At 34.7% G+C, this 25,614-nt stretch overlaps 1 protein-coding gene across 2 annotated transcripts in view; it reads left to right on the top strand.

Moving 5' to 3' along the window:
• The window catches only part of MARCHF6 (membrane associated ring-CH-type finger 6), a 44,590-nt gene extending 19,321 nt beyond the window's left edge, over window positions 1-25,269 (top strand). For both annotated transcript variants that reach the window (XM_085052141.1, XM_085052140.1), the window contains exons 9-26: window positions 500-532; window positions 1,651-1,702; window positions 4,358-4,416; window positions 5,011-5,091; window positions 6,259-6,327; window positions 6,444-6,518; window positions 7,322-7,456; window positions 7,923-8,042; window positions 10,151-10,251; window positions 10,945-11,082; window positions 12,845-13,046; window positions 14,419-14,488; window positions 15,705-15,886; window positions 17,215-17,349; window positions 19,343-19,432; window positions 21,097-21,229; window positions 22,396-22,531; window positions 24,878-25,269. In XM_085052141.1, the coding sequence (XP_084908267.1) occupies window positions 500-532; window positions 1,651-1,702; window positions 4,358-4,416; window positions 5,011-5,091; window positions 6,259-6,327; window positions 6,444-6,518; window positions 7,322-7,456; window positions 7,923-8,042; window positions 10,151-10,251; window positions 10,945-11,082; window positions 12,845-13,046; window positions 14,419-14,488; window positions 15,705-15,886; window positions 17,215-17,349; window positions 19,343-19,432; window positions 21,097-21,229; window positions 22,396-22,531; window positions 24,878-24,968 (1,902 nt within the window). In that variant the 3' untranslated portion in view covers window positions 24,969-25,269. The remainder of the gene's footprint in view (window positions 1-499; window positions 533-1,650; window positions 1,703-4,357; window positions 4,417-5,010; window positions 5,092-6,258; window positions 6,328-6,443; window positions 6,519-7,321; window positions 7,457-7,922; window positions 8,043-10,150; window positions 10,252-10,944; window positions 11,083-12,844; window positions 13,047-14,418; window positions 14,489-15,704; window positions 15,887-17,214; window positions 17,350-19,342; window positions 19,433-21,096; window positions 21,230-22,395; window positions 22,532-24,877) is intronic.
• Window positions 25,270-25,614: the final 345 nt, after the last annotated feature.

Below are 25,614 nucleotides of genomic sequence, written 5' to 3'. Positions count from 1 at the left end.
TGTGAGGAGCTGCTTTTAAACATCAAGGGTAAAATACTAACCTCAGTGCAACATAAACTGATACTTTGCAAGTAAGATGAAACAAAAATTTGCTCTTGTATTTAAATGTTGAGTTGATTAAACATGTACTTATATAGCCCTTCAATCACTGCAATACTTTGTAAATACAAAATCTTTGTCAAAGTCTTCCAAGTCTTGTAGAGAAACAGCCTATAAATTAATTAATTCTGTGTTTGCTTTGACACATATAGACGCATGTATATTCAGATATTCCACATGTGTATCACTGCCTTTGGACACCTGAGTTTACTGTGTTGAGTGAGAACTTAGTTTCTATCCTTATTTGTAAGAATTTGTATCCTGGTACTGCTGGTTGAGCCATAAAAAAAGCTTTTGACTGTATTGGATATTAAAGGTCAGTGTGAAAGAGGCTTATTTTAGATTCAGGTTGCTTAGTTTTTCTGATGAGTAAGTAAAAATAACTTTCATATCTTCACAGATGCTTGGACTGGATGGATCTCTGGTGTTCTTAGTAAGTGTAATCCTGCTTTTCAAGAATTTCTACAGAAGGATTTTTTTTAAGTACCTGTATTTTTTAGAAGTACATCCTTGTATTTGAAGTCCTTATTTTCATATCATACATATATTTCTTTAAAGAGCATTTCATATGATGTCATGTTCAAGCAAACAGGGTTTTTAGGAGTTTCACAAATTAGAGGGGTGTGTGTGTGGCATAAAAGTGGAATTTCTTAAAAGACATAGATAACTTTGGATCACTTACTCTGCTGTAAATAAAAACTAGACCTTTTAAAAAGTGTACACTGAAAATACATATCTGTTCTGACCTTATATTTTGCTCTTTGTTATAATCAAAATACTATTCTCATTCAGATTTATTTTATTTTTCCTAATACTGCCATAACACCATTAGTGACTTTTTTAGTCTAGGCTGGATTTTAAAATCTAAGATCTTCAGCTGACTTTGTTTTTTTAAATCTTCAAAATAGTCAGTCTATCTTAGAATCATTAAGTTTGAAAAAGACCTTCAAGATCATCAATGACCCGTATTTAAATGTAATGTCTTAGGTTTGCAATTTTGTTATTAGTCATTAACCTTAAATATTATTATCAAAAAAGTAAAGCTCCAGTGTGTTTGTGGCTGAGGCCACATCTTAGCTAAAAGTAATATTAAAAAATAGAGATGTGCAGTCACTTCTAGAGTCAGAGCTGTCAGTTTTGTTAATGCATTTGTTGTGACAAAGACTAACTGTTAAAAGGTCAGGTGAAGATTTTCTCATCTATAAAAAAAATCCACACACATTTCATGTAATTCTTTCTAAAGAAGGCACTGTTTGTATTGATTTAAAAATTAAAGTCTATTTTTACAAAATGTAGGTAAATGTATGTGCACTTATCTAGATAAATGTCCCTGAATGTAAACAGGTGCTTTCCCAGTTTTTCCTGCATATTTTGGTCTTTGTGTTAGAGCAAACTTCCTGGCTCTTAACATGAGATGTGCAAGTTCTGGTGATAACAGGGAGTTGAAAAAAGAAGTTGAGATACAAAAGTCAAGTCACTTATTTAAAAGACTGACATTTATCTACTGTTTTTTTGTCATCTTCCTTCCTCTTTACCCCATACTCCTTACAGGAACATGTCTTCTGGGTGGTGTCTTTAAATACGCTGTTCATACTTGTGTTTGGTAAGTATTGCTTGGTCTTAGGTTTTTAAATGATCCTTCTTTGTGGAGTGATAGTGCAGGTTAATTTTAAGGCTATTCTAGAAAAATGAAAAAGTGGCATCTAAAAATAGAACCAAAAATTAATTGGGAATATGAACAACAAATATTTATTATTTTCTAGTTATGTTATTTTAATTTCTTTAAGTGAATAGTTTAAAATAGGAAATCTACTAAAAGCCTAGCTGTGTCAACTAAAGCACAGAAAATAATATTTCTTTGTAATATTGTTAAATGAAAGGAGGGACTTAGTTGAATTTAATTTATGAAGAAATGCAATACTTTGAGGAATGACTAAGATATTTTTTTTTCTCCCTATAGTTTTTACTAGATAGAGTTATATCACTTTTTCCATCAAGAATGCATTTTTGGAGCTCAAAATTGGAAGGGAGGGAGGTATGCAAGAATGTAGCATTTTAGTGACAAGATGAAGCATATTACACACTTCAAGGGATACCAGACAAAAATACCACAAAATTTCACTTGTTCCAAATGATCAGTTTAGAAAGGAATTTATGTTGCTTTGGTGTTTTTTCAGTGGTCTTTCTTGGCTGAAGAGTTTGAGGTTGAAAAACTGAAGTTGTACTGTAGATAAGTTTTTACTGGCAAAGTAAAGCTCACAACACTGAACCAGTGATTTGATCATCTAGATACTGATATAAATCAGCAGATCAAAAGAAAATAAAAATGAGTACGTTGTATGTTTATTTCAGAAGAAACTATAACTGTTCTAAAGTAAGAGTTGGAAAAATACTTGGATTATTTAATTGGGATTTTTTTAACTGCTGTAAAATATATGCTTTTTTAATAAGTAGATAATAACAATGAAATTTCTAAACCATAGATTAAAATTCAATAATAAGTAAGCAGTAAGAATAATTAATGAGCTTGTTATATGGAAACACTTTCAGTAACTGCTTTGCCAAGTCGAAAACTCACAAATAGAGAAGAGAGTGACTTTACTAAGCAAGCAGGAGGTCTGGGAATTTAATATGGGCCTCTTAAGCCTATTCTTAGTATCTTTCCCATTAAGTAATACTGCTTAATTTACAACTGCCAAATCTCTAGTAATTTGTAATTATCATACTTGTGAGTTCAGATGTCACAGGAGGTACTTTATAAAAGATAAAACAGAAGGAAAGCATATGTAACCTTAATTAGTGGTCCAGAAATTCTCCTTGGACAAATTAATTCATTTTAACTTAATTAATATTTTCTATAGCTCATTTTAGTACTCACAGAGGAGCTTGTACTCCTTTATGCTTTTTTTAAAGGGATCTATTACAAAATCTCTTTTAAATAAAGTTATTTAAAGAACATGATAAACTGTGCGCTATATTCTCATAAAATGTTGTCAAAAATACAGCTTTTGTGTCATTAGTCTGATCTCTGTAGGAGATGTGAGTATGAACTTTTTCATCTCATTTTTCTTTCTCTTGTTCTTACTACACAGGGAGAGCTCAGTTCCTCCCTTTATGTTTTATATGTTTTCTCTTCCCAGTGACTGCTGATTTTCCTGAAAGGGACATAAATTAAAACTTTTCTTAGCATTGATTAGGGTAGTATGAGTCCTGCTTAATCTTTTCCTAGTAGTTTTTTTGTTGTTTGTCTGTTTGTTTGTTTGCTTCTTGGGTTTTGAGGTTGGGCTTTTTTCACATGTTGGTCATCCAGAAATGAGGAGGAGAGAGAAAATCATCATGCTTTCCATTTGAGGGAAATATTTAGTCTGGTAGTTCCAGAGTGGACTATCATGATGTAGTGAAGACAATATAGGTAAAAATAAAAGCTTGCCATTTCTGCAGCCTTTTTACTTTATATTGATACCCTCCACTTCTGTAAAAAATTGATGTTGAATTTTGTAGTCCTTCGTAACTTGGTTAGAAGAACACAGAGTAAGATAAAATAACTAAAAATTTTGATTTTGTTGCAAATACACAGGTTTCTAAAAATGGGGAGGTGCTGTTTTTTTAACGCATTTCCCCTGAAAGCTCAGAATTGTGGGGAGAGAATTCTCAGGAATTATGAACGGTTTTCAGTACATTAATTCAAAGTAAAAGACTTTTCAGTTGCTCCTCATCCCTTCACTGGTGTGTCATCTTTCTCCCTCTCCTCTTCCCTTTGCAAATTTCTGCAGGGCTTGCATTTTTCAGAGTATTCTTAAGAATTAAAGCACTAGAACTGAAGCCTTGCTAAAGCAAGTCCCATCTGACCAAGCTGTAAAATGGCTACTGAAGTCTTATAGTGCATGGGAAGAATGAATATACAGCATAGGTTCCTACAGCAGTCTTGAGGCAGATCCCAGCCTAGTATGTAAAACTAAGAAATTTAATTAATTTACACACTGCAAGATGAAGTAAGAAGGAAAAGACTATCTTCTTATTCTGTGTAGTTTTATATTGTTGTAGTCCTTAAGTGCAAATTCTGATCTGATTTTCAGTGTTTGTAAAACTACAGAAATCTAACACTTGCAAATATTTGCACAAAAATTAATTTCTGTTCTTTTTTCATAAAATTTATGAGCAGTAGAATAATACCATGTTGCAATATACATCCTTCAAATAAGGCTTCATTTAGCAGTTTTCATGGCCTTTTTTTCTCCTTTCTGCTTACATTATACAGCATTTTGTCCATACCACATTGGTCACTTCTCCATTGTTGGCCTGGGCTTTGAGGAGTATGTGAGTACTGTTTTATAATTTCAAAATTAAAAAGAAACTACCACTGTTTATTCAATCACAATATTTTTGTAGCATCTTTCTACTTCTATTTGTGATTGCACAAGTAACTTGGAGTATGTCTTCTTATTAGTCCTTCAACCTTTTTGAATCTACAATTAAAAATGTTGTCTCACTCTTTTCCACTTCCTCCATTATTTACATCTCAAGTGAGGTTTCCTACTTTTACAAAAGCTGCATTGTCTTCAGGGTTTTTTTTAACAGCTTCTTGTTCCTTGTGTACATTTTTAACTTGTGTGCTAATTTTCATAGTGGATAATAGGTAAGGAAAATTAGGGGATAATGAAACAGTGTGACACTTTCTGTTTCATTTATTGAGGTTGTTTCAAGTTTGAAGAAAGTTGTAATGTAAATGTAAACATCATCTATTCTTGATGAAGATACAAAAATAGTAGGTTATTAAAATATGTAAAAACTAGACAAACTTGGCATTCTTCTTGAGGAGTTGAAGTTTGGAATTCATCTTAATTACATAAAAAGGAGATGTAATCTTTTAAGAGACTGATAATTTTTCTTCTTTTTTCCTCTTTGCTCCAGGTCCAAGCATCTCATTTTGAAGGCCTGATTACAACTATAGTCGGATATGTTCTGCTAGCAGTGACTCTAATTGTTTGTCATGTATCCTTTTGTCAGTTGTTACCTGATTCAGATTTACATGTAAATAATTTTTCTGGCTATGCTTTAAGGAGGCATAGACATGATGTACGTGCAACTAACTCACCATTTTTTCTCTGCTCTTCTAGTGAAATTAGAAGGAAGGGTCTTTTCTGTTCTCTTAAACATTTAGAAGTTGGCAGTTGTGACTGCCTGCTTTAAAATACTTGCCCATGTTTAACAACACAGTCAAAGGCTTTTGTGCTTGTTTGAACATCTATCTGAGGAGTAGAATGTAGAATGGTTTTTTCCTCACTATCCTTTTGCTTCTGCTGTGGACTGTAGATGCAGCAGAAGGAGGGGTTATGAAAATACATGAAGTATGATGGGAAATTTATTCAAATGTTTTTGATCCTGCCAGATTTTTTGAGTATGAATTATTTTTGTTTCTTCGTTATGTCTCAGAACAGCTGAGAGTTTGCAGCACAAATTTCTTTCTCGTTATTACTTAATTAGAGAAAACTTTTTTCTCTTACTTGTAGAAAAGTAAGTCTTGAAAGCTGGAAGGATTTATTTGATCACAAGTAAGCTGCATTCCAGCTGCATGTTTTTTTATGTCAACTTCGATTTGAAAGAATATACGTTTGGTAGGAGTTTTCTGTTTAAGAGTACACAAAATTAATATCAACTTTCTACATCAGTATACCAATGTGCAGTGCAAATGTGGTAAAACACTAGTTGATTGGCATGTGGGTTTTGCCTCCTAAAGTGCAATATTCATCCAGCTTTTCTTGGAAAAAGTGTGAATTTAATTCAGACTGCAGGGAAGGAAAAGCTACTATTTAAATTAGGTCTTCAGTTTTTAAACTTACTTTTTTGTGGCACATGTTTTCAGAGACAGCTGTTTATTTCTTGAGAAAGCTTCTGGTTGCTTAATTTAAGAAGAGTGGTATTATTAATAATTATTTATTTTAGGAGCATGTTTGGGGGTGCTACCCAGCACACCAGATCGTGACTTCAGGAGTCGCAGCCAGTTTGGAAAATAAAACTCTGATAAAACACATGCTTACTGTTTCATCTTTCACTTCTATAAAATTTCCTGTTGCTAAAAGCAACATAATACAGTGTTTGATATTAACTAAACTGTTATAAAGTGTTTTCCAGTATTATTTTCTTGACAAAGCTATTCAGGGTTTGGCAGCTCTGGTTAAGTTCCAGCGATCACGTCGTTTACTAGGAGTTTGTTATATTGTTGTCAAGGTAATCCTAATTTTTATTGTGGGGGGAAAAAGCCCTCTCAGTTTAAGCTGACATTATCATTTCCTTAGCAGTTTTTGCTAAACTAGTGAGATGTTATTTTCTCTCTTTTCCTAAAGGTTTCCTTGTTAGTAGTGGTTGAAATTGGTGTGTTTCCTCTCATCTGTGGCTGGTGGTTGGATATATGCTCCTTGGTAAGAACAGAAACAAATGGGATAAAATCTTAACAGTCTTTATATTTGAAGCAAAAAAAAATCTGATGAGAAGAGAGTTGCTAAGACCAGTTTGACAGCAGTCATCTGTTTTCATAAATAGGATTTCCAGAGGGAATGGTTTTTTTAGGTACTGCCTAATGCTAATCTTGGTTTTTTTGTTACTAAGTACAAATTAACCTTCTGTTACTAAAGTAACAAGATCCTAATCATTTTTACTGCCTTGATGAGATTATGATAATACGCTTATTTATCGGCAAACACATGCACTTAATAAACATCTTTGTTTAGCCGTCTTATGTGATATGGTAATGACTTCATATTTTAACTTGTCCAGTCTTTCTGTTTTGGAAAATATGCATGCTGCATTTCATTGGAATGAAGAAGAACAGTTTTTCTGTCCTGAAAAATATTGAGTGATAAATTTGAAATGGAGAAAATTAATTTCTTCCAGCCTTACTAGAAACAGAATTTTACTTAGGAGAATTATTTGCTTCCATCATAGTGCCACTTTAAACTGATTTATAACTTATGTAGGGTCTGTTAGTGATTGAGTTGACTTCTTTCTGTCAGAAGAAATAAATTGATCAGAAATTGATCTTTATTTGCTGTTCTTATCATAAAGTATTCCCTTTTTTCTCTAATTAAATGGTATATTTATTTATGTATTAAAGCAAACATTTAAATTGCGCTTAGTAGTATATATGAACTGGGTAAACAAAATGAGTAGTTGTGGATGTTTGCTAAACTTTATTCATATTTGTTTATTACTTACTTTCTTCTAGGAGATGTTTGATGCCACCCTGAAAGACAGAGAATTGAGCTTTCAGTCTGCCCCAGGCACCACAATGTTTCTGCACTGGTTGGTTGGCATGGTTTACGTCTTCTATTTTGCATCCTTTATTCTTTTACTAAGAGAGGTGAGTCTGTAACAACAAGATTGGTATGCAACACAGAGGCTTACACACAGAACTGTTAAATCTTTCACATGTGGGTATTGCTTCTACCATTTTTTGTGTGTATATTGGATTCAGTTTTATTTGAGAAGGGCCATGCTGGTACTTACTGCAGTGGAAAACTATGATTTTTGAGTATATCTTACTTAGAGATTTTTGGTTTACAAATAGCTCTTATATCTGAGTGTTGCCTTCAAATTAATCCAAATGTTTTAGTTGTTTAAGATCAATCAGTACTTGAAAATTAAGCTCATATTTGGTTATTGCTTCTCTGCTTCTTTGTTGTATTTCTGTGCAATTTCATTGAATCTTGTTCAACGGATAAACCTATTGCACTAAAACTTACTTTCTGCAGCAGTGTTGTTCAAAATGAAAAATAAATACAAAGATTATATTCTCCTCATATATTGTTTTCTATTTCCTACTTCAGGTGTTGAGACCTGGTGTCTTATGGTTTCTCAGGAATTTGAATGATCCAGACTTCAATCCTGTTCAGGAAATGATACACTTGCCCATCTATAGACATCTCAGGAGGTTTATCTTATCAGTGGTAAGGACTTACCTCAAAGATTTCTTTATTTGGAAAGAAAGCTTCATATGCTGACTCCCATATACAGTATTGTGTATTTAAAGAAAAACATCACTATGGAAGTGAGCTGATACTGGAACAGGTTGCCAACAGAATCTGCTTCTTTCGATACTGAAAACTCAACTGGATAGGGTTCTGAGCAACCTGATGTATCTGGATCTGCTCAGAGCAGGGTTTTGGGGGGAGTTGGTTGTACTCTAGAGGTCTCTTCTGAACCAAGTATCTTATGCAAAATCACAGAAAGTGTTTGTGTATTCAGAAAACAAGTGTTTATTAGTATGGATATTATAAATCATATAACATCCATGATGACCTCAGTTGTTGCAGTATACATTGTGTGTCCAGTTCAGCTAAAATAGTGCAGCAGGGGAGAGTCTCTAGCTAAATTTTGGATTGGATTCTGCTGATCTAGCCACTGGTGTCTGTTTCCAGATTATCATTGTAAGATACTGAAAACAGTGAGAGTTTTTTCCCTTTGCTTGTTTGTCTGAGGTTTGCTGAGCATGCAGTCAAGGAAGGGTCTCAGACTGTCTTTGACATAAAGGTCACTCAGCTGTGTAAACTGACTCACCAGAAACATTCCTTGATGTACTGTATTATTACACCTCAGGTGCTTTGAGCAGTGAAAGCTCAGAGAGGTCCTAGTTCTGTTAGAGAGCCCTTCAGCACCTGCACAGAGCTGACCTTTCCACCTTTCAGAGCATTTTGTCTTTAGATAATTGTAATTTTTCAGCTGCCTGAAACTTCATGGTACAGCAGGTAGCTCAGATAGAAACAAAGATCTGCTGGTTACTCGTGGTCTCCTGTTGTCACACTGTGTTGGAATGAGCAGTTACTTGAACTTCACCTTTTGATTTGCTCAGCTAATTAATTCAGAACTTTCACTAGTCTCATGCTAGAACATGGGACCCATATTTACACCTTAGCATTTCAAAGAATAAATCACACCTTTCAAGCTCTGTTTATTTCTCTGTATTTTAAAATGTCTTGCATAGAACATAAATTATTAGATTTCAAGAAAAATGGGGTTTGATTTTTCTATTTGACAAAGTTAAACGCAATTTTTTTTTTACGTTTTTAGTCTCTAGGGGTGCATTTATATGAAATGCAAGAATGTGTTTAAAATTTACTTAATTTTTCATCTGGTTCCCTAAGGAAACAAGATTCATAAAAGTGCATTGTCTTCAAGTGCCTGATCTCCCTTAATAAATTGTGGTCTGTCAGTCAATTTGAAATGTGAGGAAGTAGGAACTGAAAGGTCTTTTGACGCTTCAGCAAGTTGCTTTAAAAGTCAGCCACTTAGAAAAGAGAGAAATACAAAATAAGTAATCCTGGTGTTGGGGAAAGGGGAAGAAAGAAGTGTCTGACATTGCTCTAGCTGTCAGCAGGCTTATTCAGGTGCTTATTCAGCTGCAGTCCTATTTGGTAAGGGCATTGTAGTGTACCAGTCTGCCTGGCATGGAATTGATTTTGTTCATAGTGGCAAATGTCATTCTGCACTTTGAGCTAGCAGCTGAAACAGTGTTGCTAACACAGGCCTGTGGCTATGACTGGACAATGCTTGTGCAGCATCCTGCCATTTTCTCTTTGCTGCTCTGCCCTGGTCCCTCACCTCCAGGGAATAAGCTGCAGGTTGGGAGGAAGGTATACCTGTGTTCCTGTGGAACAGCTAAGCCAAAGGGACTAAAGGGATGTGATGTCATGCTCAGCAATAAAAGCTATGGGAAAGGAGGAAGGGGGATGTTCATGGTTATGGAGTTTGTTTTCCTGGCTTCCCAGGAAGTTGCTGATCATCTGCCTGCTGATGGGAAGTAGAGACTGAATTCTTCCTATTGTTTTAATTGTGTGCTTGTTGCATTCTCTATTAAATTGTCATTGTCTGTCTTGCCTGCCTTCTGTTTTGCCTTGTCCTTCAGCTGGAGAAGGAAATGAGCAAGCAGCTGGGTAGGTATTCAGCTGTTAGCCAGGGCTAGCCCACCACATCCAGGGAACATGTCAGAGAGATGGATGGGAAACTAGGTGTGGTTGTTTCTACTATTTGGACGAACTTGTTTACTTTCTTATTGCAGATTGTCTTTGGATCAATTGTGCTGCTCATGCTGTGGCTTCCTATACGCATTATTAAGTATCTCCTGCCTAACTTTCTTCCATATAATGTTATGCTCTACAGGTGAGCATTTATTTTTAAAAAGTTGGGGGGTTTTTTGTGTTTCTGTAACTGGAAAAAGTGTATTTGTACTCCCTGAGTGTTAAAGTGCCATTTTTTATTTTGTTTTCAATTAATCTAATCTTCATTGTTCTAAGAGAAGTAAAGGGTAAAGGATGTGGCTACATCATACAATGTAACAAATGAAAAGTTACTAAAAAAAAGCCTTTTTTATTACTTCTGTAAAGATAATTGTTTGGGGCTTTATGCCCTCAAAACACGTCCCTTTTCAACTTTCTGATAGTGAAGTTCCTTTCATGTTTGCTTTTTTTAACACACTCATTCCTGATTATGATTGCTTCAAGAGTAAAACAATATGTGTAACTGCATTCTTTTAATGATAGCAGTTTTTTCTATTTCTGAATAATAATTGAAACAGTAGTGATAGAAGCAAATAGAGGAGCAAACTGTATTCTCAGATACAATCTTTCTCAGTGCTTTTTCTTAAATTTCTTATATGCCAAAGTGCCTAAATATGTATGAACACCTAACCTCTGCTCAGGGTAGTATATAGGGAAAAATGTTTGCAAAAATCTATTTTCATTCTTGGCATCCAATGTATTTTTGTATTGTGGTGACATTAATAGGATTCAGAGCAAAACATTCCTATTAGAATGTTCCTTGTGTTTGACTTCCTGCTCTTCCCATTGTTTCTAGCGACGCTCCAGTAAGTGAACTTTCCTTAGAGCTGCTTTTGCTTCAGGTGGTGCTTCCAGCTTTGCTAGAGCAAGGACATACGAGACAGTGGTTGAAAGGTCTTGTACGAGCATGGACTGTTACTGCTGGATACTTGCTGTAAGTACAGAAATCCAAAATCAGCTACAACCACTGTGCCCAATTTGGCCTTTAAATATGAAAGCAGCTTTTGAGAAAGTTATTCCAACAAGCAGGTTTAATAGCTCTTTTACAGATAAATACATAATGAGAAGCTTCTATGTTGATTGCTTTCCTCTAAGCGGTAGTTGTACCTACTTCTGGACTAGCCTTTGACAAGTAATTATTGTGGTACACTACTGCAGCATTTGCTTAGTGAAAAAATCTGTAAAAATATGACTAACATCTTCTTAACTCCCTATTATATGAAAATAAAGAGATAAATGTCAGCAGAGTGTTTCCATGAATCATCTAAATAAAATTCATGTGCACTTCTTGCCTTTCTTACTATAAGAAGGCAAAACAAAAAGAAAAAATATTTAGGACATTGAGCTGAAGAAGTGGTCAACTTAAAATTGGGGGTTTTAAAGTTAAAAGTTCAGACTCTAGAGAAGGATAAAACCATATCTTTGTCAGGTAAAGTAAATTATTGTACTGACAGGCAGAGTTCTAGCACTTGAAATTATTTTTTAGTTCATCTGTTCTTTGCCAAATTAGTAAAAAAAAAAAAAGGTTGATTTTGTTTCTGTACAGCTCTCAGTTTAACTTCAAATTATACTGGCATTCTCCCACCATGTTTTGGTCAGTCTTGCACTCTTAGGATCCAGATTTATTCTTTGCCAAGTTATGTCTGAGAAACTGAGTGAATGGATGAAAGACTTTTTTCTTCACTGTATTCCAAATTATTTATTTTAGTTTCTCATAACAAAACTCTCTTCACCCCCTCTTCTCTTAGCTCACACTTTGAAGAGGTTTTTAATTAATTTGAATTAATTTTTAATTAATTTTCCAACTATTGATTGTGTTTAAGTATGATGTAACAAGAAAGTTTTGGAGATGATGATAGAAATGGCTTTTCTTTCTCCACTGTTGCAGCTCTTTAGGACAATTGTGAATTAACCTCTTCAGCAATTTTAGTTTAGCAAAGATGAAAATCTTTTGCTTTGTTTTTCTCAAAAAGCAAACTGGTGGAAAATTTTTTTTCATTATTTTTTTCATTAGTTTTCATTGCTAATAGAATATCTGCATACATCTTACTCAGATAAAGCTGAGAGAAATTAAGTTCTAAATGTTCATATTGGGTTTGGGGTTTTTTAATCAGATTCAGAGTTTATATATGTGGGAAACATCAGCAGAATATTTTTAAAGTAGATTGATTTTTTTCCTAGGATTGATATTCTTAAAAAGTTGTGAACAGGTTTTGAGCAATTTAGAATCTTCTTGAAAGACTGCCCACCTCTGTACTTCTGACAGCACATCCCTAGCAATGCAGCACCGTGCTTGTATGGTTTAGGTTTGAAGCCCTCCCAAAGAGCTTAGTGATGGTAACATAAAAGTTGTCAGTGGAGCTGTGTGCTTACATGGACTGAAACATCCATGCAATTTTCCTTTCACGTGCACAGCAACTTTAATACCAGGTAGTGCTTTTAAAGCAGTCCAACAGGTAAGTGATGTTTTCTTGTGACTGTATTCCAGCTGCATCCACATCAGCATTTTTCTTCTAAGCTGTGTCTATGATGACATGGAGTATGTTATCAAAACAGGCTTATGCTACTTTATCAAGGTTCTGCCAGTACTCCTGTATTAGTTTTGTACAACGTGTATGCATTCTGAGTAGGCCTATATTTCTGTGAATTTCTCATTCATATCAGACAGAACAAAGCTGAAATTTTGATTATTACAGGGATCTTCATTCTTACCTACTTGGTGATCAGGAAGAGAATGAAAACAATGCAAATCAGCAACCTAACAACCAGCATGCTCGCAATAATAATGCCATTCCAGTTGTGGGAGAAGGTCTCCATGCAGCCCATCAAGCCATACTTCAACAAGGAGGACCTGTGGGTTTCCAGCCTTATCGCAGGCCTTTAAAATTCCCACTCAGGGTATGTATGTCTAACACATTAAGAGAAAAGAAAAAGACATTTGAAAAAAATATTTTTTTCTAATAAAGATTTGGCCCATGTTATCAGAAGTCAAGTGGTGGGTCCTGTTTTGTATGGTTTGCAGCTTTCTAAAACATAGATCTGCACTTGTTCTCACATGCCTTTTTTCAACTTGTAACTTAAGACCTTCAATTACAATTTTATTTATAGACCTCATATATGTTGAGTATTATCTGTCAATTGACGTAGTTTTCTTCACAGTTAGTAACGGAGAGAAAGATAGTAAGCCCCTCTCAAACAGATAGTTCAGGTGTGCCTCTAACAAGGCATGGCTTTCAAGGGGGCACACTTAGTCTGTAGCCAAAGTCTATTTTAAACTATTTTGCTTTATTAAGAAAGTAAACAGAGAACTTCTATTGCTTCTGCATCTGTATTTAAAAATCAAAAGGCATTATATGATACTTGAAAGTTCTAAATCCCTAAAATTAGTAAGGAAATTTTGTTGGCAAATATTTGTATTTCTAGACTAGTGTACAGCTTAAACTAGATAACTGTTTTGTTGTTACCAAAACTCTGAGTTAAATATAAACTTCACCTCAGCTCACTTACTGTGGTTTCAGGTATACCTAAGAATGGAAGTAATGGCTAATATTAGGTCACTGTGGTATTGCTTCTGAAGGTTCCTTCCTTTATACCCAAAAGTCTCGTCAAGGAAAATGTGTGTTCCAGATTTAATTTTCAGTAGTCTGTTAGGACAAGGTGATAGCTTTCCCATAGTGAGCTTGCTTGTTGTGTGGCTTTGATGATTAGTGAAGCAGAGCTTCATAGAACATGGTGCTCTTGAGACATATTTAAAGGAATCAAGTACATGGTAATTTTCTGGTAAGATATAAACCTCACTGAGGAGCAACCAGCTTCACTGTCAGCTTCTGGGCACAGAAACTGGAGGACATCTGGAAGAACTTTGTCAGCAAGGTTTTCCTTATAAAACCACTGTGTTGCTCATGGGGCATAAAGAGCTAGAAACCTTTCAGGATTATTTGAGAGTCATGCTGGTCAGTGCAGAAATTAAAGGATGATCTTTTTAATGTGGCATAACAAAAAACTTCAGTCATTCTGCATTCAAATGCTATTTTTTACTGTTGCAACAGCTGATGCAAAGTCTTAGAAACAGCACTGCAGGTGTTCTGCATGTACTGTGGTTAGGTTTTTTATTGCTGATTTATTTATACAGTGAAACATCAGTTAGTATTTGAGCATCCTAGTTTAGCTGCCTTTCTAGGATGATTTCATTTTTTATGCTGGGGTTTCTTGGGGTTTGATTAAATAACTTTCTTATAAGCTTCCACTCTTTTTTTTTTTCCTTTTTCAGATATTTCTTTTGATTGTTTTCATGTGCATAACATTACTGATTGCTAGTCTTATCTGCCTTACCTTACCAGGTGAGTGTATTATGGTAACAACTCAGTATGTTGCCATGCCCAGTCATGGCAGATATTTTGAAACCATTGTTTAAAGTTAAAAGGCATAAACATGGAAAATTGTCTCATTTTAAATGGCTTGTCATAAAGTTGTAATAATCTAAAAATCTAAATGATAGAGATTGCTATTCCATTTTTGTTGTAATTTTCCTTTAAGGACAGGGCTTCAGGTGCTGAGACAATCTCAGCAGTATTGAGAGAAAAAAAGAATTGAAATTCTTGTACCTATTTTACTGTTTAGAGAAGGGAAATATGTAGATTATTTCCAGGTCTTCTGCAGTATTTTCTTGAATTAAATATTCTGAAGGTCTCAATAATTAAATATTATTGAGTCCTGTGAGGAGGAGGGAGTTGGACTCAATGATCCTTAGGGGTTCCTTCCAACTTGAGATATTCTATGATTCTGTGATCTTGACAGGTCACTAGGAGATTTTGTGAAGTGGCATGTATATCACTTCAAAATGTCTGAATGAGTACTTCAAATCAAAACACTTGGTATTTTTTTTAATAACTTGAAATAAATGAAGCCATGTCAACCCGCTTAAATTTCATAATCTGCTGTAATACTATGTAATTTATACCTTCTTGTATAAATAATCCTGAAGTCAATAATGTGTTGAAATCAAAGTTATAAATTGCGTGATTGTTTAAGTAGTACATAAAATAATTCCACTGTAATATTAGGGAATGAAAACACTATTAAGAAATGAACCATAGCAAATGAGTCTCCCATTTTTTTCAGAGAGCTTCAGAAGCCCCCTCAGTAAGTGTTAAAAATTACATGAGGCAGTGAAACAACCCAAAGATAGCTCATACAATTTAAGTTCAAGCTTATGCACTAATGCATTATCGCCATTGCAGTTCTGAAGATCAGTGTTCAGGCTCTGAACAGGGCAGCATTCAGTGCTTTGTTTTGCTGTAGTTCAGGTCACATTGCTGTCATAATTAATTTTAGGTGGAAAGGGATTTCTATGTGTGTCTATGGTATAATTTCTGAAGCTATTAGCATAGCACTTCACACATTTATGCATTATGGGTATAGTACCAAAATAACTGTTTTATGATGAGTAATTGTGCACTGATATTTCACATAAATTTGATAAGTATTTTTTTAATAGGCATCCTTCCCTAATACATCCAAAAACATTACTGTATTTAACAGTGCTTGTGTTTTCAGTGTTTGCTGGCCGGTGGTTAATGTCATTTTGGACGGGGACTGCCAAAATCCATGAGCTGTACACAGCTGCCTGTGGTCTTTATGTCTGTTGGCTGACTATCCGAGCAGTGACAGTGCTGGTTGCCTGGATGCCACAGGGTCGGAGAGTAATTTTTCAGAAGGTCAAAGAATGGTCTCTCATGGTGAGTCTTGAGAAAAATTTCTACTGAATTACCAAAAATTAGCTAATGGAACTTGTTTCATTTTTAGCTTGCAGGCTTTTTTCTGTGATGTAGACTACATTTGCCTTTTCAGATAATTTTGAATCTTTTGCAGCTTACATTCCCATTGCATAGGCTCATTGTTCTTGGAAGGCAATCAGTGTAAATAAGTTTGTGTGTATATATGTTTATATATACATGTATGATTTTCTGCTTCCTTTAAAGGCAAATATATTGGATTATTATGCCATGTGTTATGTGTTCTCAAAGACATTTACCTTTTCACATAAACCTGGAAGCTTAACTATTTACTGGTTTAGTAACGTGAAATTATCAAATGAAAAAAACCTGATAAAGCTGGTAGGTGATGATGACCATGTCTCTACAAAGTAGCTTGATACATATTTTCAGAAAGATATTTATCAGTTGTTGAACTTGTGGTGTTCAAATAAAAGATATTTTCTTCAAAAATATTAATTATGAGGAGTTCAGATTCTCAGCATGAAAGCAAATTTATACCCCACCTTTTTATCTTAGTTTTGATTTTGAGGATTTCTATAGTAGATTTATTGCTGAAGTATAGTTCCTTTCAACATCCATAGCATAAATGGTATCTTGTTATGGGCATTTTAATGTGCTTATTGAACTGTTACACTGCTCTTCATGTACTACCATGTTTCCCAAATACCTCATCCATCATTTTGATTTAGGAGATCTTAGCTTCTTTGAAAAATCAGAGCTAAAACATAATGCTCTACTTTGTCTCTTCTCCTTATCACATTAAGTAAGTCAGGGTAGTTTTCTCTGATGCATTTAAATTAAGAGAATTCTAAAATAAATAAAGATTTGAACATGGTATTCTGAATCTTTCATTTTTAAGTCAAATATTCCATAATGACTGTTTAAGGTTTGTTTTGCTCTGGAGAAAAATTGACAGTTTTGGAAAAATTCTTCGATTTCCCAACATATGAGAATATGCAATATAATGATGTGGCATTGAATAGTATTCCATATTGATAACAGTCAATGGTGATTTTATGGTTTAGAACCATATGAATAAGAGTAGGCATAGTCATGGTTTTTTCTGGAGGGGCATAAAATAAGACCCAATCTTGAAAACTTGCATTGCAAAACTATGTATGGAGTAAAAGTTATTTCTAGGTATGTGTGAAATAGAGGTCTATGTAGGTTTAGGGCTTTTTCACCAGAGTGATGTGTTTATGTAAGTTAAATTACATTTTTAAGTTGAAATAAAGAATCCTCTGGTAAACATATTAATTAAATGTCTTGGGTTTGTTTTTTTTTTTTAGATAATGAAGACATTGATAGTGGCTATCCTGCTAGCTGGTGTGGTTCCACTTTTGCTTGGTCTTCTGTTTGAACTGGTCATCGTTGCACCTTTGAGAGTTCCTTTGGATCAAACACCTCTCTTTTATCCTTGGCAGGTCAGTTGCTCCCATTCTTTTGCTGCTGTTGATGTAAGGAGTATGGGCTGCCTTGTTTCTGTGGATTCAGTGCTTCAGAGCATTTTCCGCAAGTATATTTGTGTGTGGCAGAGAAAAGGCAGCCAGTCTGGATGAGAGGATTATTTGAACCAAAAGGATATGCTAAGGAATTTAAACTATGAAAAGCTAGGATGCATTGCAGTGATCAGCTACTTTTTGGTTGCATAATTGTAAAATTATGTAAGAGGTTAATTAAACTGTATGTATGTATGTACATATGTACATACTCTGATTGTTTTGGAAAGCTTTCTGCATACAGTTGTGCAGCAAGAGGTTTAGGTAACTTTTTTGTTTCCTTGTAAAGTTTTAATTCAGTGATGAAGCACATTATGAATGGAATTATGATAAGCTGATATCAGGATCGTGCTGATTTTGGGCTGAGTTGTCAAATCAAAATTTTGAGGTAGTTGTGTTTTCTTATTCTTCAGTCAAGTCTCACAGGCTGTGTGCAAATTTCTGTCCTGCAAGTTGGTAGAAGAAAAGAAGATACAATGGGCTGAATGCCAAATGCTCCCATCACCTAGGCTGAATTATTAAAGAAGTCATAACTCAAACCCAACTGAGGGAACCTTAACTCAAACCATCTAGAATGCCATCACTAATTAACAAGGAAGTGTTCAGGGACAGTGACTTTCAAAGCTGCCCACAGACACGTTTTCATTTATGTTCAGTATCCAAATGCTTGAAAGCCATAATGCAAAGAAGAATTTGACTACTAATTTAATTCCATTATTTTAAAATCCAAGCGTATTTTTGAGCTGAGTGGATGACCAGGAAAGCAGGACATCGTATAATTACAGTGGTAGATGATAGTTTTTTCCAGTTTTGGAAAGAATTTGTAATGATATAGATTATAAAAATTCTTTACTTTTGCATATTAGTTCATTAAAAATTTTAAAAGAAGTAAACTGAAAAGCTTTCTTTTTAAGTGGCAGAACTTCTTCAAAATATAGGATAAGTGGGAGTTGAGACTTGTTTTAAATCAACAAGGAGCCATAAAAATCAAGAGAAATTTCCATCTTTCACAAAAGAGAAGAGAGTTGTATAAAGGTTACATCCTTAAACATGAATCAACTTTAACACTTACTTTTTTTTTGTAACAATTTAAAAAAAAATATAGAATTGACATTAACAAAAGTTGTCTTCTTAAATAATTGGTTAAAGAAAATGTATTTCCCCAGAAGTTAAGGAAAGTTAATTGGTCTATGATGTCCCATGTCTTACCTGTTCTGTAGCTGTTAATTCTGCCTTATCAGCCTATATTTTGCATTCTCTTTTTTGTGAGTTTTATTGAAAATCTCTTAAAAATATCTGTAATCCAGAAAGGCTGGACTTATGATGTGAAGAGTTCACTAGATGCCAGTATATTGTCTTAATTCCATGCCATAATAATTTTAGTTTATGTTAAAACATAAATTTTCCTCTGAATAATATTACTTTTTTTTGTGAAGAGCATTGCTTTAAGCTTTTCTCACATCAGGTAGGGTTCTGGGAATAATTAAACTTCAAAAGAACAAACAGAACTTGTTTTCTGATGTGTGTGAACACTTTGTATCTTTTTCTATTCTTTTATAAAGGAAGGAAATTAACTTACTTTTATGTAAATGTTACCAGTGCTAATTAGTTGTAACAGAATGTTAGTCAGTTGCTTTAAGTAAGTCTAATGCTTTTATTTTTTGCCTTTGGTTTAACAGTAGTAGTGATTTTCCTGGTTCCAGGGAGCTGATTTTACAGATGTCAGTTAAGCTTGAGAGCATCCTCTTTTTCATAGGAATTTGCAGATGATGTCACGTCTTTGAAGCAATGTCCCAAGTAAATGAAAAAGTACTTACCTTTTCACTTATAAGTAATACTAACATGTAGCTCTTAAACTTTTGGTTGTCTAACTTTTTAAAGATACGTTAATGCTAACACTTCATTTTTACAAAATTAGGACTGGGCCCTTGGAGTTCTACATGCCAAAATAATTGCTGCCATAACACTGATGGGTCCCCAGTGGTGGCTGAAAACTGTTATTGAACAGGTAGGGGAAAATTGTCCATGTAAATTATCTGTATAATACGTTTTCAATGGTTTTAAATGTGTGTCAGACAATAGTGTTACTCTTGCAGTAATGGAGTAATTGAGTAAAACCCAACTAGTCTTGTAGAAACCTTTTAAATTTTATCGCCTAATCCATCAAGGTATGCTTAACAGTAAAACAAAAACAAATTCAGAAATCTGAATTCAAGAAAATGCTGTATATACATATATGAATTTTTATCAGGTTTGTAATAAAGTGAGAAAGAAACATGATTATTTCTGTAGATAAAGTCCATGTGTTCAAATACTTGTCCTAATACTCGACAATATTTATATCCACAACTCAAGACCATAGAATTTTGCCTTCTCTGCAGCTGTAGGGATTACCCCATTCATATGTTAGTAAAGATGAAAGACACCATTTCCATTCTGTGGGTAGCACAGGTCTTTCCCATGAGAAATCCTTTTGTGTTTTATAAATAAAGATAAGGTTTGGATGTTATTAAAAACAGTGTCCTAAGACTTGGACGGTGCAGACCTGGCCAATCAGGCCTAGGGGGAGGTTTTTGACTGACCAATCTGGGTGGCTTTTAAAAACTCTATATATATGATGAAATCAAAACAATAAAGGCCTTTTCCTTCTTGCCACTGAGAACTAGATTCTCCTCTCTGCTAGCTGCTCAACAGCGACACCATTCCCCTTTGATTATTAAGCAACATAGAAGAGTTTCTCTGAGCAGTTCAGTCATATGGCCTGTTGTTTTCTTTGTCAGAAGTATTTTTTTCTTGGTTCTACCCTTTAAATTCCATGCTTGTCATCCTGATGAAATACCTTAGTGGTTTGTCAGAAGGTAATTTTTCAGCCTCGCACTGTATGTGATGCCTGTGGTGCATGTCCTGACCTGTGTACACAAGGTGCCTCTCCTGAGTAAGTCCAGCACATAGTCCCAGTTATGAAATCATTTTAGCTGTGACACTGCAGAAATATAGTCTTAGTTCTGGCAGTACCTTTTGATGCATACCACAGCTCCCTCTTCCATTTTGAATACTCTCCATGGCCTGTTTACATACTCTCCTGAGCCATCCAGGCTGTGGGACAGAGGCCATTGTTTAGCTGTAGGTGGTAGCCATTCAAAACTGGTCTTTTCCCCTGCTTAATCTGGTTATATTTTGAGCTCAGCTTCTGGTAGTAACTGCAGAAGCTTAAGAATTGTGGAGGCCTTTTTTTCAGGCACAGATTCTATGTGCAGAGGCTCTGGTCTGTCCCACCAAGTACAAAATAAGATCCTATTTTCTGTCCATTACCAAATATAGTAATTTATTCTGTTAGCATATACAGGATTCTCTTCCAGTAAGTTAACAGCACAAAGTGATCCCAGGTCATCCATAAAACCACTGTCCACAGCTCTATTAAATGATCTTTCAGAAGGTCTCTTGCATTTCACAACTCTATTCCAGATTAAGTTGGTCTCTTGGGCATTGTTTAAATGATTTCCTGGAACCCTCATGGTGCAAATTGGTAGAGAGTTTTTCTTTCTCCAACTGTGGCCATGGGAACACCCATTTTCTTTCATCAGAATTGTGTAAAACCTTTAATTTTTACTGTAACTGCAAAGCAAGGCTTTCTTGATTTATCTGTTCTGTTTCTAACTTGTTCCATTTTAGGTATATGCAAATGGGATTCGTAACATTGACTTACACTTCATCATCCGTAAACTGGCAGCACCCGTAATCTCTGTCCTCTTACTTTCCCTGTGTGTACCATACATCATAGCTTCTGGTGTTGTACCGTTACTGGGTAAGTATGCATTCAGAATACCTGCTTATCATCTGATGGTTTACAGCAGTGTAAATGTATTTGTGGAAATAAAACTTCAAGCTCTAGTTTATTTAAAAAAAAAAAAAAAAAAAAAAAAAACCCAGCCCAACAAACAACACCTCTTCTGCCAAAAAATGTAAATGTTTAAAGACTTCAAAGAGTCACACCGTGTTCCCATGAATATTGTACAAATGCTTCTCGAAATCTGTCAGGCTTGGAGCTGTGACCACTTTCCTGGGGAGCCTGTTCCAGTGCCCAACCACCCTCTGAGTGAAGAACCTTTTAAACATCCACCCTAAACCTCCTCCACACAACTTGAGGCTGTTCCTCAGGTCTGGTCACTGGTCACTACAGAGAACAGATCAGTGTCTGCTCCTTCTTTTCCCCTTATGAGGGGAAGAGGGGGGCAGACAGTGATCTCTCCTCTGTGCAGTGTAGGTATCTAGCTAGTTTGGGAAAGGAATGATTAATTCATTTTTTCTTTGGACAATCAACCTTTGATTTTAGTCCCTCTAGGAGCTACACTGAGCTGAAGCCATCTTTTTCTGACTTGTCAGGTTCTAAACAAAGCTTAGAACAAGTGAAAATCATGGCTTTGTTTTGAGGTTTTAATAGTATTAGAATAAAATGTAAATTTTAAATATAGAGGCTTTTTTCAGACTTTCCTATCTCCTCATAACTGAGGTAACTAATTTGATTAGAACCAGGGAAGATTTTCATCAGAGCTTTTTCATCAACACTTGTCTTTTACTAATTAGTTTTGATGTTAACAGCATGTTCAAGAAGTCCCATTTTATTTTTCAATCTCTCACTTAAATGCAGACTTTTATTGCATTGACTTTTGTGGTACAAGTCAGTAAGCAGATATACAGAAGCTAATAGGCAAAAAGAACTGATAAGCCCTTTTTATTTTCTACTGTGGATTTTCATTCTGTTAATGGAAAACTTCCCGCTTTTAGTGCTTCAGATTAAAAAGAACAGCAGCTGTCATGTTGGATCTCTGATGTAAATGGATGTGTGATTTATTTCACAGCCATTCTACTGAAGTTACAGTATAACAAAAAGTATGGAAGCAAGTAGAGAAGCAGAAATACGAGTTAGTTCAACAGCATTAGGATATATAAGGGTTTTGTCTTGTTTTGTAGGAGTTACTGCTGAAATGCAAAACCTAGTTCAGCGACGGATTTATCCTTTTCTGCTTATGGTGGTGGTTTTGATGGGAATTCTGTCCTTCCAAGTCCGCCAGTTCAAGCGCCTTTATGAACATATTAAAAATGACAAGTGAGTATATAGTGGGGTTTTTAAAAATTTTTCCACGTTATATTATGGTAGCTTCAGGTTGATTCAGGTGTTGTAGATACTTAGGACTAAATGGGACTTTAAGAAGTTTTCTAGACAAATGACTCTTTATGACAGACATAAACTGTTCTTGGCAGATGTGTTATCTGTGGTTCAGGTAGATAAACACAGGAATAAATTGTATTTATAAAGTGAAGACTTTATAAAGTCTTCACTTTATAAATACTAAGTCTAACATGAACATGTTAGACTAATACTAAGTCTAACATGAAGTCTAACATGAACACACAAATGAAGCTGACTGTCTATTTGTCTCCTCTGTAGTCTTGAAGGACAAATGAATGTCATGAATTACAGCATATCTGGAAGTTAAAATCAAGTCTCAGGCTGCTGCCTATAAAACCATTTCTTCAACCTTTTCTACATAGCCGTTTTTCTTACTCTTCCTACTCATTAGTCCAATTAACCTCTTAATGAATGTTCACTTGATTTGATAGTTTGTCCTTACCAAATTTTGTCTGGTTTTCTGATGTTTTCAGCAATTATTACTCTGCATTACTCAGATGCCTGATAAAAATAATAATTTTCCTATTATTTTCTGATTATCTTGCTTAGTTTAACTTTTTTGTGTGTGTTACTACATTTTTTTTATTACTCTAATTACCTTTTTTTATTGGTTATTATTTTATTTTTTTATTTTTTTATTGGTTATTAAGAAGCTAATCTTCCTAGGCTTCTTTTGTATTGAAAAAGAATAAATGAGTTTGTTGTGTTCATGTCCTGAGTTGTCCTATAAGAATTTTGCTTTTCAATAACTACAAAAGGAATCAAACGTAATATAGACTTCTTTGAATCTTAAATGTTAAGAAGTGACTGATACATTTTTGGTGTAAAGGTGCAATTAATAGCATCTAGCAATATTAAGAGAGTTGTAACTAAAATTAAACTCTGAGCAGATCAACTTGTATTTTAGCACCTTTTATTTGATCAGCTGATTTGTATCCTGTTTCCCCACCTGCCTTCACAGCATGTTCTGTAATATTTGGCCTCCTGTACTATGTATAGCTAGTATTTGTATTTACAAATGTGTATAGAGCTAATTGTTAATAGCTTTCAGGCAGAAAGTGGATCAAATTGCAACTTGCATTAATGTAACAAATTGCCTTCTTGTGTAAAAAAGATATGTAAATGGTATACAAAGCATGAATATATATCTAAGTGAAAACTAGTTTGGTATTAAATGAGCTTATTAAATGTTGGAACATCCTTGTAAACAAGAAGCTTGTATAACCTAATTGTCTCATTTCAGGAAGTAAGCACACATATTTATGTCAGGCAATAGAGATTCGTCCTTTGGAAATATGCTTAATTAAATCTTTCATGTAACAAATTTTAAAAGCATATACAAGCTTTTGTGACCTTCTAAAATATACAAAGGATATGTGATGGTTGTTGGTTATGGTACCATGAGAAAAGGAGCGGTGGTGAAAAATTTAAGGAAATGCCAGATCTTAGTGGAACAATTCATGGCTGTGTAGGGTTCTTGTATGTGTAGAACCAGCATGCAAATAGGAAGCATGGAAAGGAATTTAGGTGACAAGAAGTATGACTCAGTGACAGAGAGAGAGTAAGGAATAATGTGAAAGGTATGAAAACTGCTAAGCTGATGAGATAGTGTGATTTTGAAACAGAACTTAACTAAAGGAATCTTGCACCTCTTAAGCTTTCCATGGAGTAGCATCAGGATATTTCCTTTCCCTTTAAGAAAGATTAAACTGCAGCTAAGGTTCTTCCTTTACAATATTTACTTTTTTCAACCAGAGTGTTTTTCATTGGCTGTAGGAGCTGAGTCTCTCTTAGCTTTACCCAGTGCATGTTCTGCATTGTGACAGGGTCTTTTTTGAACTTAAAACCTCCATCACTTTAATGTAGTTTCATATTTGAGTTGTTGTTCCAGATGTTCCAAATGGGATAGGCTCAGAGAGACACTGTAAAGATGCTCTTAGAAAGGGCTGGGTATACAAATATTGCAAACACACTCTTTATATTTCATATTTTCATTCAGTCCATATATGTCTGAATTGTTTAAATACCAAAGTTAAGGCTGTAAATACAAACCTCTGATGCCTGTATTCATTACAAGATGCCTGAATGTTGAGAAAAAAAATAAGGGTGATTGACAACCATTAAGTAGGGGAGGGATCATTTGTAGAATAACTTTTCATTGAAATGAAAAGGCTCCTTTGTCAGCAAAGGAGATAAGAGTGGATTTGTGTTACAAAACAGAGTATCACCTTGTACTAATTTCTGGTTTTACTGTAATCCCAGGTACCTTGTTGGACAACGACTTGTGAATTATGAACGGAAGTCTGGTAAACCAGGCACATCAACAACTCCACCTCAGTCTTCACAAGAATAGATGGTCATATTAAACATCTTGACCTTCCCTTTGCCTTTACATGTCCTTTTTTCATAGACTCTTCTTGTCTTTGGATATCTCTCCCAATAATACTCTCAGCAGTGTTTTGGCTTCTCTTGGTAGCATCCAGATAGCAGTTAAGGCTCTTTCTTATCTGCATTTTCTGATGTTATAAATGCTGTCTGAGGTCTGTATATGTGTATATAGAAGTGTCCTGACACCCTAAACCTTGGATTAAAAAGAATGTGCATTGTACATCTTAAAAAAGTATATTAATTTATTAAATCTAGTTGTCACTTTATTTTGGACTGCTGTTCTGTTGACAATGTGCCACAAAGCAATAGTGTGAAGAGGCAAGATGTTTTTATAAAATTTGGAGCTTACTTTATGGTGTTCATAACAGTTCTTATTGTAGTAATACAGTATGATTTTTCATGAGTGGAAAGGCCACGTAGAGAAAATCAAAAGTAAATAACTGTCTTACAGTCAGCAATGAAGTTGCTGTGGTGAGAACATAATGAACTATGTATCTTGCTGTCCAGTCTTTTTTATTATTTTGTATAACACCAAAGCTGTTGTACATTTTTCTATTGCCTGATTGTTTTTCATGTGTCAGAGTTTGTAATATTGTACAATTGCTGTTAAT

Source organism: Lichenostomus cassidix, chromosome 2 (assembly GCF_008360975.1).
Source record: "Lichenostomus cassidix isolate B80296 chromosome 2, HeHo_3.0, whole genome shotgun sequence".
Taxonomy (NCBI): Eukaryota; Metazoa; Chordata; class Aves; order Passeriformes; family Meliphagidae; genus Lichenostomus; species Lichenostomus cassidix.
Note: the sequence above shows the minus strand (reverse complement) of the source record. Positions and strands in the feature narration are given on the sequence as shown.